Source organism: Rhinolophus sinicus, chromosome 13, assembly GCF_057876585.1.
Source record: "Rhinolophus sinicus isolate RSI-liver-muscle chromosome 13, RSI-T2T, whole genome shotgun sequence".
Taxonomy (NCBI): Eukaryota; Metazoa; Chordata; class Mammalia; order Chiroptera; family Rhinolophidae; genus Rhinolophus; species Rhinolophus sinicus.
The window spans coordinates 1,214,949-1,233,804 of NC_142513.1; the positions used below are offsets into that span (position 1 = coordinate 1,214,949).

An 18,856-nucleotide genomic window follows, 5' to 3' on the forward strand; every position below is an offset into this window, starting at 1 on the left:
CTTGTTCTGCCCGATCAGTCTTCGAATCAATATTTGTGCAAGTGCTCTCAGCTGGGAAAAATGCAATCGGCCCGCCGACCTGACCCGGGGGAGGGACAAAGCTGGCCAGCGGAGGGTGCAGCCTGGTGGCCTCACTCAAGGGAAAGGCGGGGGTGGGTCCCAGGGGCTGGGTGGGAGCCTTTCATCTCCTGCGGGATCTCCTGCCTGTGCTGCATGCCCCCCCCACCCCGCCCCAGCCTGTGTCTGTGACTCACACACACCCAGACCTCCGGACCCCACCCTGACCCGCTTTCTCACGAAGACCCCTCCTGGCACAGGGGCCATCCAAAGTCCGCCAGGGCTCCCCAGAATGCCTGTGTGCAGGGTACGTCCCCCGGGGGCTCGTCTCCCTCCCCTGACTGGACAGGCCCAGGGGAAGATGACCGCAGAGCCGGGCAGTGGGTAAATAGGTTGTGCCCCCCCACCCCAGGGAAAGGCCACTTGGCTTGATGCAGGCGGCCTTCCAGGAAGGGCAGGACTCAACAGGCGTGTCCAGGATCCTGGGACCGTGCCCCTGCCGGCATTCTTAGCAGCCTGTGCCTCCTGAGGGCTGGGCCACGAGGGCCCCACCATCCCTCTATGGGGTCACCACAGCAGCCTCAGGCTGAGGGGTGACTGGACCTCAGGCAGGGAGCCTTGCTCTGCCTCCGCTCGTCTGGGGCAAAAATCCAGAACAGTGGACAGCAGAAGGGGACCTGCTTCCCTGGGCTAGGCAGGGCTCCACTGAGGGTGCAGTGGGTGGCCTGGAATGTGACGCCACCCTCGAGGTCAGTGGACAGTTCCAAGCCTACCTGGTGTGGTACCCCTGTGAGCGTGCCCTGAGTAGGGGGGTGGACATCCCCCCACATGTAGCATGTTCACCAGCCACGTTCTCTGCCTGTGTCTGGGGCCTCCCACTCCTGAATGCAGACTGGGGGTGTCTGTGTCCCCCCGCTCACCCTGCTCAGTCTCCTTGGAGCCGAGCCCAGCCTGGACAATGCCCGTCTGCTTTGTTCTTCCCTTGGCTTTGGGGTCGAGGGGGAGGGGCTCACTGGTCCTCAGAGCTGAGAGACCCAGGAACCACAGTCCTTCCCCGTGGGAGGCCGAGCCTGGTGTGGGCACCTCCATGTGTGTGGGGGGCACAGTGATGCACATGTCAGGGGTGTGAGGGTGCAGCCTGCTCATGTGCCCACCCTCTCGGGGGTCTGGGTGGCCCAGCCTGGCCATCGAGGCCACCAGCTGGGCAGGTGATTCTGCCTGAGCCCAGGGCTATTCCCAGTGGACCCAATACCCTTCCTGGGAGCTGTGACCTGGGGTCATGGGCTCCAGGTGCTGATGTGGGGACCCCCCTCGCCTCATGCTTCACCCCTAGGGAGCTGAATGAGGGTTGTCTTTGGCAGCGAGAGCCCGGCTCCCCATTTTCCAGTCTGTCTCCACCTCTGGGGCCTTGTGACAATGGCAGGGGCTGGGCCCTGGCTGCTCCAGGCCACCTGCCCCTGGGGCCTCGGTGGCTGGGGGTTGGTCAGCCAGTGGAAAGGCAGGTTCTAAATTGGCTCTGAGTATGATGTGGGATGACCAGGGGCCCAATCGCAGGAGTAGGGGTCACCTGCCAGCTCCGTGAGGAGACCAGGCTCATTTGGGAGCTGGGGCACTGCCTGGGCCCTGTGACGAGCTGCCCCGTGTGTCCTGGCACCACCAGGCCTGTCTCAGCCTCAGAGCCCAGGGGCCAGTGTGGCCCACGGGCCTGGGGCAGGGATGGGGAGGCAAGCGGGTCTGGGCCCTGGGCCAACGCACCCCCAGACCCAGGAGGGGAGCCCTCAGAAATGGTGGTGTCCTGGGGAGGGCCTCAGTGGCCACTGGCCGGTCAGCCAGGCCAGGGGCTGCTCCCTGAGCCAGGAGGCCCTCGCAGGCACACCCACAGATGTCCACTGGGGAGAAGGGAGCCTATCAAGGGCAGGGCGGGGGGACCCTCAGGGCGTCAACACCCACACCACCTGCAGGTTTTCCACGTGGCCTACGTGCTCATCAAGTTCGCTAACGCCCCTCGGCCGGACCTCTGGGTGCTGGAGCGGTCCATGGACTTCGGCCACACCTACCAGCCGTGGCAGTTCTTTGCCTGTGAGTCTCCCAGAGCCAGGGGCTGGCGGGGGAGGCGGGTGTCCCCTGGGGTGGGCTGTCATTACCGTGCTCCCTCATGCCTAGCTTCTGCCTGGGTCAGGACTGGGTGTGCGTCCCCAAAGGCAGGTGGGGGGAGCGGTTCCTGTCCCTGACACGGAACCCACAGTCCCCATGCAGTCTCTTGGCTCCCTCTGGACTGGCTTCCTGCTCTGGCAGCTTGTGAGTGACAAAGGTGGCCCACTGAGCTGCCCAATGGCGCGAGCACGGAGCTCCACACCCATGCTCCCTGACTGGCCATGTCACGTGCCACCCGGCCCAGTCATGTGCGTGGGGTAGCTCTGATTGGGTGGGCCTGGGTCACCTGGCCCCCAGTACTGCACGCCCGAGAGTGGGGGCAGGTAGTTGCCTAAAGGGCAGTGGAGAACAGCCTCCCAGCCTGGGATGAGGGCCGTCAGGGGCCTTGTTCTCAGCAGAGAGGCAGCCAGTGTGATGTGGGCCGTTCAGAACCACCGGGCTCAGGCATGGGCCCCCGCCAGGCCCTCCAGAGGTTCCCGAGTGCCACTCTCTCTTCGGGGTGGCGGGTGACCCATCGAGGCAGGGCTGTGCTCCCATCTCAGGGCTGAGGCCATGTGGCTCTGGGGGTCTAGACACGCAGCGGGCCTGGGGTTCTGCACCCTCACCTCCTGGCCTGTCTCTTGCAGCCTCCAAGAGGGACTGCCTTGAGCGATTTGGGCCACGGACACTGGAGCGCATCACGCGGGATGACGATGTCATCTGCACCACAGAGTACTCCCGGATTGTGCCCCTGGAGAACGGCGAGGTGGGCGGACGGCACGGAGGGGGTCCAAGCCCGTGTGCTGTGGTGGGCGGTGCCAGCCCGACCCTGACCCTGACCCTGACCCTGACCCTGACCCTGACCCTGCTGTCTGCAGATTGTGGTGTCCCTAGTGAACAGGCGTCCGGGGGCCATGAACTTCTCCTACTCACCCCTGCTGCGCGACTTCACCAAAGCCACCAACATCCGCCTGCGCTTCCTGCGCACAAACACGCTGCTGGGCCACCTCATGGGCAAGGCGCTGCGGGACCCCACCGTCACCCGCCGGGTGAGCACGCCAGTGTGAAGGGTCCCATGGGGGCAGGGGGTGGAGGGGTGCAGGCAGGCAGCGGGGCGGCGTGGCAGCAGAGGGGGCGGGGCTGCGTGGCGGCGCGGGCAGCAGAGAGGGGGCGGGGCGGCAGGGCTGCGTGGCGGCGTGGGCAGCAGAGAGGGGGCGGGGCGGCGGGGCTGCGTGGCGGCGCGTGCTCACGGCTGGCGGCTGCAGTACTATTACAGCATCAAGGACATCAGCGTCGGTGGTCGCTGTGTCTGCCACGGCCACGCGGACGTCTGCGACGCCAAGGACCCCACAGACCCCTTCAGGTGAGACCTGCAGCTCCCTGCCCAACCCCCTCATCTGCTCCCCAATCCCAGGGGAGGACACGTGGTTCCATTGCCTGCCGTGTCCCCGGCCCCTGGTGATCTGCACGAGCCACCACCCTGTGACCTGTTTCTCCATATGCACAGAAAGGTGCAGGGGCAGCAGAGCTCACCTCCGATCTCGCAGTCAAAGCCACACTAAGAGGAGAGCCCCAAACCTCCTCACTGGGGCGGATGGGTCTGGAGAAGGGAGGGGTGCGGTCACCCTAGCTGGAGGACTCAGGCCCGCTGCTCCCCTCCCACAGGCCCTCTGGACACCCCTGGTCTGTCCAGCCTCAGGGTGGCCCTGGGACAGCACCGCTAATTACTCTGGGAAATGAAGTGCCCAGTAGCAACTCATGAGGGCTGGGAGCAGAGCCTGCTGTACTGGCTGGTGTCTGAGGACAGGCAGGTCTGCCTTCCCCTGCTGGGGCGGCGACTTCCACCCTCACTCACCTGTACCTGCACGTGGGCTGAGCTCAGCTCACCCTGCCGGGCAGCAGGGGTGCGTGAACTGTGCATCGTCCCCAGAACCACAGACACCAGCGCCCGTCACATACTTAGGCCCTGTCGTCCCTGCACCCAGCTCCTGGCACCACGGCCTCTCCTCCAGGGAGGCTCCGCCCCTTTGCCTCTGTCACCTCCAGCCCTGCCCACACCCTGCCTGCCACCTGCATCGCTTTGCTGACGCCCTGCCCAGCTCTGTGCTGGACCCCTCACTCGCTGTCCCCTTCCCCTTGACTTAGAAGTCATGCGTTGGTCTCAGTCACCTCTGGACGCTGTAACAAAACACAGAGGGCGGCTGATAGCAGTTTGCGCCTGGCTCTGGATGCTGGCTGGTCACTTCGTGGTTCGTAGCCAGCATCTCCCTGCTGTGTGCTCACACGGGGCGGAAGGGCAAGCTGCTTGCTGGGGTTGCCTAATAAGGACACTATTAATGAGGGCTCCCCCTATGCCCTCCTCACCTCCCAGAGGCCCCACCTCCAAATACCATCCCGGGGGCTTAGGTTCCACATGGGACTTTTTGGGGGGACACAACCATTCAGTCTGTGCCAGTTGGCAGTGCCAGACATGTCTTTTCCAGTTCTGCGTTACTGTAGTGGAACCCTGTTTAACAGGCATAGACTGAGCGATGGGCCTGAGGGTGCTCATCCAGGCACAGCCCATGGGGCCGCCCACGTCTTCCCGGTCCTCATTTTCGCTTCTTCCCGGGCTCTCACAGCATCCCTGGGGACTCTCTTTCCTGCAGTGCCCCCTTTCGTTGTTCTTTCCATGAGAGTCTGTTTGTTAGTCATGTCTGAAAATGCCTGTCACGCCCTCACTCTGGGGTGAAGCTGTAGCTGACTGTAGAACCCCTGGTTGAAGGCCATGTCTCAATACTCCCGAGACGTCCGCTCACTGTCTTTTGGCGTCTCTGGATGCTTGGGAGAGTCCGCTGTCGTCCCTCTGCCTCTTCTGGATGTGTCTATGATCGTCTTGGTGCTCTGCAGATTTCCTCACACTTTTTGAATCTGAGAATACGAATCTCTGTTCATTCAAGACCCTTCTTGGCCGTTAGCTCTCCCCTATTCTGTCTTTTCTCTTTCTGGAATCCCAGTATGGTTCCTTCTGTCTCAGGACTTCTGGGACGTATCCCCACCCCGCTGCCTTCCCAGCTCCCTCCTGGAGAGTTCTTCAGTTCAGAGTCAGTCCCACTGCGTCTGACCTGCTGTGTAGCCCACCCATTGCGGCTTCAATTCAATAATTTTATTTTTCATTTATGGATGTTCTGATGGTTTCTTTTCTCACATCTGCCTATTTTTCATAGCATTGCATTTTTTATGATGTTTTAGATTCCTTCGGTTATAACCTTTAAACATTCTTACTTTACATTTTCTACCCGATTGCTCTGTGAAATTCTTGGGGTCGAGTCATGCTGTTAGTCACGTCGGGAGCCATGCTGCTCTGTTATGCCCGAGTCCCTGGAGCGGGAACAAGCCCCATGGAGTGGCTTTGCGAGGCCCTTTGCCAAACACCCCAGGGTGTCACCAGCCTAGCACCACTTTTTATGTTAATTTCTTGGTTTAAATGTGCCCTGACTGTGTAGATTACTGAAAAATCAAACAGCAGCTAGAGGCCCCTGGCTCCAGAGTCAAGACAGATGGGATGTGATTGCCTCTCTGTGGCAGGTTATTCCCACTGCCTCATCCACTGAGGTCCTCCAGATGTCCCTGGACGCTGAGGGACAGCAGTATTGACTCCCAAGGCCCTACATACCCTCATGGGGACAGAGCGAAAGCTGCGTGATCTGAGCTCTGGGTCTCACCTTCGTGGACTGGCTTGCAGGGTCTCACATAGCACTGCAGCCGTGGTGCTGGCCTGGGACCCAGGAGCACACAACCCGGCCGGGGGCTGCTTCCTGCCCCCACCTCGACTGAGCTGTGGTCTGTGCTGGGGGTGGGGCTTTGGCATGGGTGCCTGTGCAGTAGGTGGCTGCAGCCTCAGTTCCCAGCTGAGACCAGCTGTCCCTTGCCCACTGAGCCAACAGGCGCTGTTCTCCAGGATAGCAGGCAGGATTCCAGCCCTCTTGAGTGGTGTCCACCCCTGGCTGGAAGAGGAAGCAGCTCTTGGCCACCTGCCCGGGGAGGTGCCCTGGATGCGTGGGGGCGTCTGGCTGAGCTCAGGGCTGCCTGCTGAGCGAGACCTGGCCCTCGGGGCTAGCCCAGGACGCCATGGGCTTGGCCTTGGGTCCTGGCCCTGGAGGGGATGGCATAGCCCCAGGGCCCAGGGCCCTAGGCTGATCTACATGCAGAGGCCATCGCACTGACCACTCAGTGCCCTGCCCCAGGCACCACCCACCAACACAAACCCCTGCTGTAGCTCCCACCCTCCACAAAGGCCTTGTACAGCCCCTGTTGCCTCTGCTTCCTTGTGTCCCCCTGGGTCCACGGTGGGTCTGAGCCCCTCCTGTGCCCTGTGTCCCGACAGGCTGCAGTGTGCCTGCCAGCACAACACGTGCGGGGGCTCCTGTGACCGCTGCTGCCCCGGCTTCAACCAGCAGCCATGGAGGCCGGCGACGTCTGACAGTGCCAACGAGTGTCAGTGTGAGTGGCCCCACATGCACACACGGTGCTCACAGATCCATTCACACATGTATTCATATGCCTGTGCTCATGCTTGCACAACAGGCACGTGCACACGTTCACACGTGCACACACAACACGGGCATACACGCACAATGCACACTGGCATGGCGCACATGTACACGGTGCTCACACGCGTGTGCACACAAAATGCTTGTGTGTTCGCAGATGCACACATGTGCTCACACATGCACACGTGTGCTGTAGGCACACTCGGGCAACACAGCATGTTCTGCCACCCGAGCCACATCTGGGATCATCCGTGGTTGGTGGGATGTGGTGCAGAGGTCCTAGCCGGGCTGCCAACAGCTGAGTGCCCCTCTCTCCAGCCTGCAACTGCCATGGCCACGCACATGACTGCTATTACGACCCCGAGGTGGACCGGAGCAACGCCAGCCAGAACCAGGACAGCGTCTACCAGGGCGGCGGGGTGTGCATCGACTGCCAGGTGGGCCGAGTGCAGCCAGGCCAGGCCTGCCATGGGGATCAGGGACACCAGGCACTCGGGGAGGGTGGGGCCGCCATGCTGGGGTGGGAGTGCCCGTGACTCCGTGCTCTGTCCCACCCCAGCACCACACCACCGGCATCAACTGTGAGCGCTGCCTGCCCGGCTTCTATCGCGCCCCAGACACACCCCTGGACTCACCCCATGCCTGCCGCCGTGAGTGGGGTCCCCCTGGGGGGCATCCTGGGGACAGGGATGGCCCGGGCAGGGTGTCCCAGGGTCTCCAGCTCCCTGCGTGCCGCAGGCCCTCGCCGGTCTGGGAGTCCTGGCCATGGCTCTCATCCTACTGCCCAGGTTGGTCTCATAGCCCTGGGCTCAGGGTCTCATGACTTCCTGGCCCCTGGTCCCCACCCAGGCTGCAACTGCGAGTCGGACTTCACAGACGGGACATGTGAGGACCTGACTGGCCGCTGCTACTGCCGGCCGAATTTCACGGGGGAGTGGTGTGACACGTGTGCCGAGGGCTTCACAGGCTTCCCGCACTGCTACCGTGAGGGTGCCCGCCTTGGGGGTGGGGGAAGCCCAGGGGGCCCTTTTGTCCTGCCTGGCTGACATGCTATGTTTCCTCCCCTCAGCGATGCCCTCCCACAATGACACCGGGGAACAGGTACTGCCAGCTGGACAGATTGTGAGTAAGTGTCTCCGAGGTCCTCACTGCCCTGGGTCCCACGGGAGCAATGGCACAGGAGGGGGCCACACGAAGGCCCAGCAGAGAGGGAGGATTTCATTTTTGTCACGTCAATTTTGATTCTTTTATTTGCATGCAAATAATACATGTTCATACGAGAAAACCTTCAAAAATACAAGTCAGCATAAAGTCGAAGTAAAACTTTATCCAGACTCTCACCACCTACAAGTCACCCCTCTCCACTGCAGAACCGTTCTCTCTGCGTACACACCCGGCTTTCACAAACATTGACATGTGCTGTGTGCTGTTTCATAACTGCGTTTTCCACCCACCGCAACCCTGTAAACATGTCACTTCTGGTTCTGTGCTTTATAGAAAGCTGCAGCATTTATTTAACCAACTCTCGATTGTTGGAAATTTAGGTTCTTTCCAATTTTCTATTTTCAGATAATGCTCCAATAAACATCCTTGCAGCTAAAGGTTTCCATAAATACTTATTTTTTTCTGAAGGACAATTTCCCAAACGAGGTTCTGCCCAGGCTAGACACGCACACGCTGGGACATTCTGGGCTGTAGGCTGCCAAGTTGCTCTCTCCAAATTAAACAGGCTCCCAGCGTTGGGTGGCGGTAGCAGCGTTCACACACGTTAATCAGCTCATTGTGTTGACGACATAGCAACGTTTATTGTCATCTTGATTTGCATCCACTGGGCAACGCACTCCACCTCCTGACTGTTTCTGGCACTGGCACCGTCTTTGGGTTGATGGTGTGTCATTGTCTAATCAGCAGGTGTCTTCCTTTCATAACAGGACATAAAATAATGGTGTGTTTTATACTCGGTGATGTCGTCGATTAGATTGCGTTTGGAGCTCATTGTTTTCAGCTGCATTTTTTCCTTGTTCACTGGGGCGAGTTCTCTCCACGTTAATTATTGCCCATTCCCCGCTGCTTGTGTTTTTTTCTCCCCACAGGTCATTTGCCCTTTACTGTTTAGTGTGCTTTTATTTGTGTGCCGGTGTTGTAAACTTTAGGTGAATCTGGGGACATTCTGCTTCGTGGTTTCTGACTCAGTCATATTTAGATGGCGGTCCCTAAGTCCACCTAGTGTTGTGCTTGTTGGCTCTCTGACAGTTTTTCTTTTTTACATTTACTTGTTTCGTTTTTTGTCCGTGGTGCAAACCAGGCCGGCAGTCGTTTCCTGAAAAGGACCACACAGCCAGTGTTTCGGACACGGAGGGCCGTGTGGTGTCTGTCATGGCGTTTACCTCTGCCGTTGCATGTCACAGTGGGCCCTGTGCCAATGGAACTATTTACAAATCGGGTGGAGGGGCCCTGCCGTAGTTTGCTGGTCCCTGCTGTAACTCCTGACAATCCGTTCTTTCCCCACTGGTCCGAGGTTACTCAGTGATTCCTGTGATGGTCCAGTACTCACTTTCCTTGTTTTTGAAACTAGGTCTTCTGTGTCTTTATTTACTTTTTTTCTTCTGTGTCTTTTGTTACATTTATTTTTAATTATAGTTGACATAACAATATTATATTAGTTTCAGGCGTATGACACAGTGAGTCAACATTTATATACTTTGCAAAGCGATCACCCGATCACTCGGATAAGTTTAGTAACCATCTGACACCATACAAGGTTATTACACTGTTATTACTCTGTACGCAGGGGACAGAGTAATTAATCCCCGTGGCTTAATCTATAACTGAACCCCCTTTTCCTTTTCTGCTCAACCCCTGCCTCCTCTCTGGCAACCGCCAGTTTGGCCTCTGTATCTACTATGAGTTTCTGTTTTGTTTTATTTTGCTTTTTTTGTCTATAGATGCCACACGTAAGTGAAATCACAGCATATTTGTCTTTCTCTGTCTGACTTATGAGTATTTCACTTAGCGTTATATCTTCTAGGGCCATCCATGTTGTCGCAAATGGTAAGATTTCATTCTTTTTCGTGGCTGAGTTATATTCCATTGAATATATGTACCACCTCTTCTTTATCCGTTCATCTATCTATGTGCCCTTAGGCTGTTTCCATATCTTGGCTATTATGAATAGCGATACAATGAACATAAGAGTGCAAATATTTTTTTGAATTAGTGGGTTTTTTCTTCAGATAAATACCCACAAGTGGGATTGCTGGTTCCTACTGTAGTTCTATTTTCAATTTTTTGAGGACCCACCTTACTGTTTTCCATAGTACTGAACCAATTTACATTCCCACGAACGGTGCACAGGGGTCCCCTTTTCTCCCCATCCTCGCCAATACTTATCTTTTGTCTTTCAGAGAACAGCCATTCTGACAGGTGAGGTGGTATCTCACTGTGGTTTTGATTTGCATTTCTCTGATGATGTGACGTTGAGAATCTTTTCATGTGTCTATTGGCCGTCTGTGTCCTCTTTGGAGAAATGTTTATTCAGGTCCTCTGCCCACTTTTTAATTGGATTTTTTTTTTGGATGTTGAGATGTATGAGTTCTTTATGTATCTTGGATATTAACCCCTTATCAGATGTATCATTTGAAAATATCTTTTCCAATTCAGTAGGTTGCCTTTTTGTCTTATTGATGGTTTCCTTTGCCAAGCAAGCAGAATTTCACTTCCAATTTGTGAATTGTACAATGAATTCTGTGAACGCCCTCCCTCATACGGACCACACTGAACATGGTGCTTTCCTTAGTGAGCCTGGTTGAAAGGCTTCTCGATTTCCTTTCTGTTCATTTTTCGTTGGTTCAGTTCTCGTTTTACTGCATCAGGGTCAGATGTGGTAGCCTGATTTCTGCTTTTTGTCTTTTGAATTTGAGATCTTTGTTTTTCACTCTTTTAGATTGACAGGACGGTGTGTTCTCTGTTGGGCACACGTTTCTGTGTGGGCATCTATTAAAGCACACGTGTTATTATGCTGTTTAAATCCACTCCGTTCTTACTTAATTTTTGTCACATTCTGAGAACAGTGCATTCAGTCTGTCTCTAGGTTTTGCCAAATTCTCCTCGCGATTGTAATAGTTTAGCTCTCTGTACCCCAAGATCACATTTTTCCTGCTCCTAGAGCATTGGGCTTGCCACCTCTCTTGGGGAGCGAGTCCATTTTCTCAATGGACATCCCCCTTTGTCCCCATTAATGCTTGTGGCCTTGGGTTTGCTGACTCTTCATCATCCTCACCTGCTCTGCATCTGTCTTCGGTTCAAGGTGTGTCCTTTCAAGAGGACATGCCTGGATTTTCCTTTTAGAGTCAAACTGACACCTTTGGGTTGTATCTCAGGAAAGGAGGCTTGGCCTGGCACAGGGATGGTGGCCACTGTCAGTTGTCCTCCCTTAATTCTTCCTTTCCTGCCTTTCACTGGAGTGAGCAACCAAATGTGTTTTGGTTTTGGTGGGTTGGTTTGTGTTCCCTTCTCGGAGCGTTTGCAAGTTCTCTTTCTGTCTTCTGGTCCGGTCCGTGGCAACCCTTACCTTTCTGACAAATATTGAACTGTTATTTTCTGTCAGTAACAAAAACTAAATGGTATTTATGACCTTGTATTTATGCATAAATGATGATATTTAGCGCGCTTTTGCTCCCTCTTTCCAACCCCAGAATTACTTATAAAGGCTATACTTTTTTGTTTGCCATGTGATGATTTTATGATTTTGTGTTTACATTCTCTGGCTGTGTTAACGCCCACAATTGTTTATATCACGAACCACCAGTACACTGTGTATAGTTGCCCTTATTTTATCACACACCATGTATTTCCTGAAATGTCGGCTTTCCCTTGTTGAGATTTTTATTGTCTTTTAGTTGTGTACACGTGCAGTGTACAAGTGTAAGCAAATGAGTTTGTGAACAAGGGAGGTTTTCCAGCGGGGAGGGCCACCTCTGCCGGGCATCTGAGACTCCTTCCTGTCCCCCACCTGCCAGACTGTGACTGCAGCGCCGCTGGGACCCAGGGCAACGCCTGCCGAAAGGACCCGCGGGTGGGACGCTGCGTGTGCAAACCCAACTTCCAGGGCACCCACTGCGAGCTCTGCGCGCCAGGGTTCTTCGGGCCAGGCTGCCAGCGTGAGTGCAGCCCCACCCCCAGCCCTGTCTCTCTGTGGATGCTGGGAGCCGGGCCCCTTCTGACGGGCGTGGGCATCCTTCCCTGTAGCCTGCCAGTGTTCCAGCCCTGGAGTGCTGGATGCTGCCTGTGAGCGTGACTCCGGCCAGTGCACCTGCCGAGCAGGCTTTGAGGGCGCCGCGTGTGACCGCTGTGCTCCTGGCTTCTTCCACTTCCCGCTCTGCCAGCGTGAGCAGGGCCACCCCATGGGCCTGGGTGGGCGTGGGGCCTGGGGCCTGGCCTGCCCGGCTCAGGGCCACTGTGTGCCTCTCCACTCTGTAGTGTGTGGCTGCAGCCCTGCAGGGACGCTGCCCGAGGGCTGCGATGAGGCTGGCCGCTGCCCGTGCCGGCCCGAGTTTGATGGCCCTCATTGTGACCGCTGCCGCCCTGGCCACCATGGCTACCCTGACTGCCGCGGTGAGCAGAGGGCCGGGGAGGGGCAGGAGGGCCACCCACAGGTGCCCATGGCCTGAACCTGTGCCCATTGCAGCCTGCAACTGTGACCCCCACGGTGCCCTGGACCAGCTCTGCGGGGCGGGCGGGTTGTGCCGCTGCCGCCCCGGCTATGCGGGCACCACCTGCCAGGAGTGCAGCCCCGGCTTCCACGGCTTCCCCGCCTGTGCCCGTGAGTATCCTTGTGGGAGGCCAGGAGGGCAAGTGTATCTCGCCACGTGCCCACACCCTCTTCCTCCCCCAGCCTGCCACTGCTCTGCCGAGGGTTCTCTGCATGCAGCCTGCGACCCCCGCAGCGGGCAGTGCAGCTGCCGGCCCCGTGTGACGGGGCTGCGGTGTGACACGTGTGTTCCCGGCACCTACAACTTCCCCTACTGCGAAGGTGAGGCCGGCACAGTGTGCGTGCCGGGTACCGTCTGTGGCTCATGCAGTGCACACCTTCCCATGCGGGGTTCCCACCACCGTCCATGTGCTCATGCATGTGCGGGGGTTCACGCATGCGTTCATGTCCGTGTCTGTGTGCTGTGCCTTTGCATTCGTGTGCTTCGTGAGTGTCCACGCTCACGTGCTTTGTGTCTGTGTGCTCATGTGGCTATCCACACAAAGTGCTTGTTCACACGTGTTCCCGTGCTGTGTGTGCTCATTTCACTTCATAACCATGTGCTGTGTGGTGAGGGAGGGTACACGCCCTCGCGGTGTGGGGACCAGAGCACGGACACGTACATCTTCATGCCTGTTTATGCATGTGGGAGATAATGTGATCTGGCTCCCATGGGACCGTGGGTTCTGGCCAGGCCTTGGGGAAGTTCTTGGCCATCAGGGTCAGTGACCAAGGAATGACCACAGCCCGGGTGTCTCTCCACAGCTGGCTCCTGCCACCCTGCTGGGCTGGCCCCAGCCAATCGCGTCCTTCCTGAGGTGAGCCCAGGTCAGCCCTTGGTGGGGCTGAGGCCATCGCTTCCAGTGAGACCATCACTTCCCCTGCCACTTGGTCACCATGGCAACCTCAGGGCCCATTTGTTCCCTTGGCTAGTCCTCTGTCCCCACTCTAGGGGCATGCCAGAAAGGACAGAGTCAGGGCTCCAGGGCTGAGAGTTTATAGATAGGAGGGCAGGGACCCACTCTGACCCTCAGTCTCATTCTCTCCCAGGCACAGACCCCCTGTACATGCCGGGCTCATGTGGAAGGGCCAAGCTGTGATCGCTGTAAACCTGGGTTCTGGGGGCTGAATCCTAGCAACCCTGAGGGCTGCACCCGTAAGTCTGCCTGGAGACAGTATTAGGGGCTGGGGGAGACTCCTGGGGCGCCAGGGAGGTGAGGGCTGGCCCCATGGAGTCCAGGCCCTCTTGTCCCCTCCCCAACTCAGGCCTGCTCTGCCCCTTCCCCAGGCTGCAACTGTGACCCCAGGGGTACACTGGGTGGAGTTACCGAGTGCCAGCTGGTGAGTCTGAGGGCTGACGTGCTGGGGGCTTAGGGTGCAGGTGCATTGGGACCCCCCCCCACCTGGTCCCACCTTCTCCCTTGGCCCCCAGGGCAACGGCCAGTGCTTCTGCAAGCCCCACGTGTGTGGCCTGACCTGTGCAGCTTGCAAGGATGGCTTCTTCGGGCTGGACCAGGTCGACTACTTTGGCTGCCGCAGTAAGTGCCCACTTACTGGGCTCTCAGACCACGTTCTGGGGGAGGCTAAGGCCCAAGGAGGGACAGATGAGGCAAAGGCCCCAGGCAGGACCTGGGCATGGTAAGGCCCAGATAGACATTGGACTCACTGAGCTGCTTCTGGATGCCTGGCCAGGCCCGGGCTGGGTGTGGGAGAGAGGAGCACGGGTTCTGCCCACGGTCCTCCTCTCCATCCTGCGCCCCTGGCAGGACTCACCAGTCAATCCCAGTGCCTTTGCCCCTGAGCCTGGACCCAGGGCCTCCGTGGTCCAGAGCCCGAGGCAGCGCTCGTGGTGGAGAAGAGTTAGCTCCTCATCCCCTGTTCTGTCAGGGTGGACCGAGCCCCAGGGGCCAGTCTGTGAATCGAGTAGGGTTCCGAGCCAGGGGGGGCTGGAGGGGATGGGAGGTGCGCCAGGGTGGGGTGGGGGCTGGGTGGCATTGACCTCGTGCCCTCCTGCTACAGGCTGCCGGTGCGATGTTGGAGGTGCGCTGGGCCAGGGCTGTGAACCAAGGACAGGCGCCTGCCGGTGCCGCCCCAACACCCAGGGCCCCACCTGCAGCGAGTGGGTGCCCCCACCCCAACTGGGCTGGGGACAGAGGGCTGGGGGAGGCGTCTCCCTGGGGACCCCGGTGGGCTAGTCAGGGCAGCGACCTGCCCCTGAGCACCCTGCTGTGGCCAGGCCTGCACGGAACCACTACCTCCCTGACCTACATCACCTGCGCCTGGAGCTGGAGGAAGCAACCACGCCTGACGGCCATGCCGTGCGTTTTGGCTTCAACCCCCTCGAGTTTGAGAACTTCAGTTGGAGGGGCTATGCACAAATGGCACCCATCCAGGTGGGCATGGCCCTGCCCGGTCCCAGGGCTTGGCTTCAAGTGCCCTGTGTGGCTGGCAGAGTGGGGTGGGCCAGCTCCTGAGGTCACAGAACTGGGCTGGAAATGGCCAGGGAGGGGTGACCCTAACTGTCCACGCTGCCCCCCACCAGCCCAGGATCGTGGCGAGGCTGAACGTGACCTCTCCTGACCTCTTCTGGCTCGTCTTCCGTTATGCTAACCGCGGGCCCACGAGCGTGAGCGGGCGTGTCTCTGTACGGGAGGAGGGCAAGTTTGCCACCTGTGCCAACTGTGAGTGTGTTGGGGCCGCTCCCGCCCACCCTCCCGTCACCCCCTGCATCCACTCACACCTCCGTCCCACCCAGCCAAAGCCCCACCTGGGGCCCATGTGTGGGTGGGAAGGCCTGGCCTGGCCTGCTGGCTCTGGGGAGCACAGCTGGGGGTGGCCCATGGGCTGTGTGCAGAGTTTCACCCCCACCCCTAGGCACGGAGCAGAGCCAGCCGGTGGCTTTCCCGCCCAGCACGGAGCCTGCCTTCGTCACCGTGCCCCAGAGGGGCTTTGGGGAGCCCTTCGTGCTGAACCCTGGCACCTGGGCCCTGCTCGTGGAGGCTGAAGGGGTGCTCCTGGTGAGGTGGGGCTGAGCAGGGTGGGGGGGCCCATGCAGGGGCACAGCACCAACCTCCCGCCCACCCACCCGTCCCCTCCAGGACTACGTGGTCCTGCTACCCAGCGCTTACTACGAGGCGGCTGTGCTACAGTTGCGGGTGACCGAGGCCTGCACGTTCCAGACCACTGCCCAGCGCGCTGGGGACAAGTGAGCATGGGTCTGCTGGGGCGGGGCCTGACCGTACACTGTGCTCAGGCCACCCGCCCCATGCTGACCACAGACTGTCCCCCTTCCCAGCTGCCTCCTCTACACCCACCTGCCCCTGGATGGCTTCCCCTCAGCCTCTGGACCCAAGGCCCTGTGTCGCCACGGCAACAGCCTACCTCGGCCCTGCCCCACAGAGCAGCTCAGCCCCTCACACCCACCACTGGCCGCCTGCCAGGGCAGTGACGTGCGTGTCCCTGGGACCCCACAGAGGGGCAGGCAGGGTCAAGACCTAGGGGGAGGCATGCCTTTGGCCTGGGGGATGGGTCCATGTTGCAGTGATGGCACACAGGTACAGGGCAAGGGTGACTGGGGCAAGGCTCAGGGTTTCACCTTGGGAATCAGGACGCCCAGGGCCTCATCTGTAACTGGGCATCAACGACCGCAGCCCTCCAACTCACTGTGAGGACGCAGCAGGTTTGGGCTAGACCTCAGGGCACTGAGCGCTCAGCAGTGATGAGGCCGGGCCTCACGTGGGCAAGGGAGGCTGGGAGAGGGCAGAGGTCAGTCAGAAGGCCGAGTGGCTGCAGTGTCCAGGGCGCAGGTGGGGTCCTATTCTCCAGGTGGGGGCTGGGGCAGGCTCCTGATTGCCCTGTCCCCTCAGATGGACATCCAGCTACAGGTGGCGTTGCCACAGCCAGGCCGCTATGCTCTGGTCGTGGAATACGCCAATAAAGGTGCCCGTCAGGAGCTGGGTGTGGCCGTGCACACCCCCCAGCAGGCTCCCCAGCAGGGGGCGCTCACCCTGCACCCCTGCCTGTACAGGTGGGTTGGAGGGGCCTCGGGGGCAGGCGGGAGGGTGCGGCCAGGGCTGCCAGCCGCTGACCGCTCCTGCCCGTCCCCTAGCACCCTGTGCCGGGGCACCGCCCTGGATGCCCAGCATCACCTGGCAGTCTTCCACCTGGACACAGAGGCCAGTGTCCAGCTCACGGCCGAGCAGGCACGCTTCTTCCTGGTAAGGCCCTGACCCTCACCTGCATGGGCCCCAGGACCCCTGTGGGTCAGGTCTTTCAGGAGGTTGTCAACAGGCATAAGAGTACAGAGAAGAGTGTCACGTGTCAGGTACCTGTCACCAGTGCCACTGTTGGCTTAAGCCCAGTCACATTTCTTCCAGCACCCCTTCTCCTGTAGGGGTTTCTTTTTCTGTGGGTACAAAATGTATATTTATTTAGTAATAGCACCCGTGGCCACCTAAGGGGAAGTATGATGCATTGGAGTAGGACTGAAAAGCAAAAGCCCTTTTTTGGGTATAATTTACCAAAACACACCTGTGTATGAACAGGGGTCACTGGAGTTAGGAAGGGGTCCACTCCCCAGGGGTCCGGAGGCTTAAGGTTCAGTGGCATCATGGTAATTTGCTTCCCTGTCAACGTCACAGGGGGCTGAGAATTAAGTCATTAGAACCACTAAACACTGTGCAGTCTTAACCGTTTTTCTGGTGCCCAGAACCAAGCGTCCATGTTTATTCAATATCAGACAAAATGGACGGCGCTTGCTCTGCAGAGTACGATACGGTCTATAGTGTGAAATGTATCAGTGCGATATGTACACAATTTTTATCAAAGCCTCAAATGCTGCTACAACACTTGCAGCACAAATGGTTGACCCCGAGCCCTGGTGTCAGGGTTTCCAGTCCCATTTTGCAGGGTCCATGCGCGTCCTCCATGTTGCTCATGGAAGTGGACGACAGCTCGCTCCTTGTCGGTCCATGTGGGCTCCCTGTGGTTTTTCCTGCACTGTGGTCGTGGGCTAGCTCGGGGCAAACTTGCCTGTGTACGTGGAAGAGCAGCTGTGGCACACAGCCCAGGTGTTTCCTGCCCCGCGGGCCCCCTAGGCCAGCCACCTCCCCACACTGACAGCACCCCTTACCCTCCTGTTCTGGAATTTCTGAAAGGAATCATGCAGAGCTCTTCTGTGCTGCTCTTTTGCCGACATTGTGCGGAAGATGGATTTGTGTGTTGCCGCGGTCATGCAGCATTCCTTGTCTTTGCTGTAGGGTTTTTCTAGACCTGCTGTGATGTCTCGTCTGTTGTCGTAGTTGTCACCTGTACACTTACATGGCACGATAGAATGCCTGCTCATGAGCCTGTGTTTACTGAGTGCCTGCCTGTCCCTGGACCTGGGGACAGGCGGTTGACATGTGACTGAATAACTGCAGATGGCAATGGGGGGCCAGTAGAGAGGGGCAGCCATCGGGACAGCTGGGAGGTACCCTGGGCTTCAGAAACTGCAGTGCAGGGCTAGGGGTTGTGCAGCCAGAGGAGGGGGCAGCAGAGCTGTGCAGGTGCAAAGGCCAGGACCCGGGTCGGACCCTGGGGTGGGCACGGGCTCCCCCTCCACCTCCATGCCTGGCCCTCTGCCCACAGCACAGTGTCACTCTGGTGCCCGTGGAGACATTCAGCTCGGAGTTCGTGGAGCCCCGGGTCCACTGTGTCAGCAGCCATGGTGCCTTCAACCCCAGCAGGTAGAAGGGCTGGAGGGGCCTGAGTGGCTGGCGGGTGCACTGGCCAGGAATCAGAGACTCACCCCACGTTCCCTCAGTGCCGCCTGCCTGCCCTCCCGCTTCCCGAAGCCGCCCCAGCCCATCGTCCTGAGGGACTGTCAGGTGCTGCCGCTGCCACCCGGCCTCCCACTCAGCCATTCTCAGGAGCTCACCCCGGGCGCACCCCCGTCCGGGCCCCAGCCTCGGCCCTCCACGGCTGTGGACCCCAATGTGGAGCCCACCCTGTTGCGCCACCCCCAGGTGAGGCCCCGGCCCTGGGGTTGTGGGTGTGGGCTGGGGCGGGACTTGTGGCCCCCCAACCAGCCACCCTTGGCAGGTGGTCCAGGCAGCAGTGGGACCAGTTCGGGTCTCCCCCTAGTGTCCCCACACCTGTCTGCTCACGGCCGCCTCTCCTTGCAGGGCACAGTGGTCTTCAACACCCACGTGCCTGCCCTGGGCCGCTATGCCTTCCTGCTGCACAGCTACCAGCCGGCCCACCCCACCTTTCCTGTGGAAGTCCTCATCAACGGGGGCCGCGTCTGGCAAGGTGAGTGGCTATGGCCGGCGGTAGGGGACAGCTCCTGGTGAGGAGCCTCCCAGGGGTCTCTCATTCACACAGCCCCATCGTGTGGGCATCACAC

General features: G+C 59.0%; 1 protein-coding gene across 1 annotated transcript in view; it reads left to right on the forward strand.

The window, feature by feature from the left end:
• LAMA5 (laminin subunit alpha 5) overlaps positions 1 to 18,856 on the forward strand; it is a 47,974-nt gene that overhangs the window by 11,550 nt on the left and 17,568 nt on the right. The window contains exons 3-31 of the mRNA XM_074317667.2: positions 2,019 to 2,136; positions 2,838 to 2,956; positions 3,069 to 3,239; positions 3,456 to 3,553; positions 6,557 to 6,672; positions 7,041 to 7,159; positions 7,282 to 7,372; positions 7,572 to 7,706; positions 7,792 to 7,848; positions 11,741 to 11,881; positions 11,970 to 12,107; positions 12,201 to 12,335; positions 12,409 to 12,543; positions 12,616 to 12,753; positions 13,237 to 13,289; positions 13,522 to 13,627; positions 13,760 to 13,812; positions 13,904 to 14,009; positions 14,491 to 14,590; positions 14,708 to 14,864; positions 15,014 to 15,152; positions 15,346 to 15,488; positions 15,570 to 15,676; positions 15,767 to 15,920; positions 16,338 to 16,498; positions 16,580 to 16,688; positions 18,100 to 18,197; positions 18,275 to 18,476; positions 18,636 to 18,762. Coding sequence (XP_074173768.2) covers positions 2,019 to 2,136; positions 2,838 to 2,956; positions 3,069 to 3,239; positions 3,456 to 3,553; positions 6,557 to 6,672; positions 7,041 to 7,159; positions 7,282 to 7,372; positions 7,572 to 7,706; positions 7,792 to 7,848; positions 11,741 to 11,881; positions 11,970 to 12,107; positions 12,201 to 12,335; positions 12,409 to 12,543; positions 12,616 to 12,753; positions 13,237 to 13,289; positions 13,522 to 13,627; positions 13,760 to 13,812; positions 13,904 to 14,009; positions 14,491 to 14,590; positions 14,708 to 14,864; positions 15,014 to 15,152; positions 15,346 to 15,488; positions 15,570 to 15,676; positions 15,767 to 15,920; positions 16,338 to 16,498; positions 16,580 to 16,688; positions 18,100 to 18,197; positions 18,275 to 18,476; positions 18,636 to 18,762 — 3,526 coding nt within the window. The remainder of the gene's footprint in view (positions 1 to 2,018; positions 2,137 to 2,837; positions 2,957 to 3,068; positions 3,240 to 3,455; positions 3,554 to 6,556; positions 6,673 to 7,040; positions 7,160 to 7,281; positions 7,373 to 7,571; positions 7,707 to 7,791; positions 7,849 to 11,740; positions 11,882 to 11,969; positions 12,108 to 12,200; positions 12,336 to 12,408; positions 12,544 to 12,615; positions 12,754 to 13,236; positions 13,290 to 13,521; positions 13,628 to 13,759; positions 13,813 to 13,903; positions 14,010 to 14,490; positions 14,591 to 14,707; positions 14,865 to 15,013; positions 15,153 to 15,345; positions 15,489 to 15,569; positions 15,677 to 15,766; positions 15,921 to 16,337; positions 16,499 to 16,579; positions 16,689 to 18,099; positions 18,198 to 18,274; positions 18,477 to 18,635; positions 18,763 to 18,856) is intronic.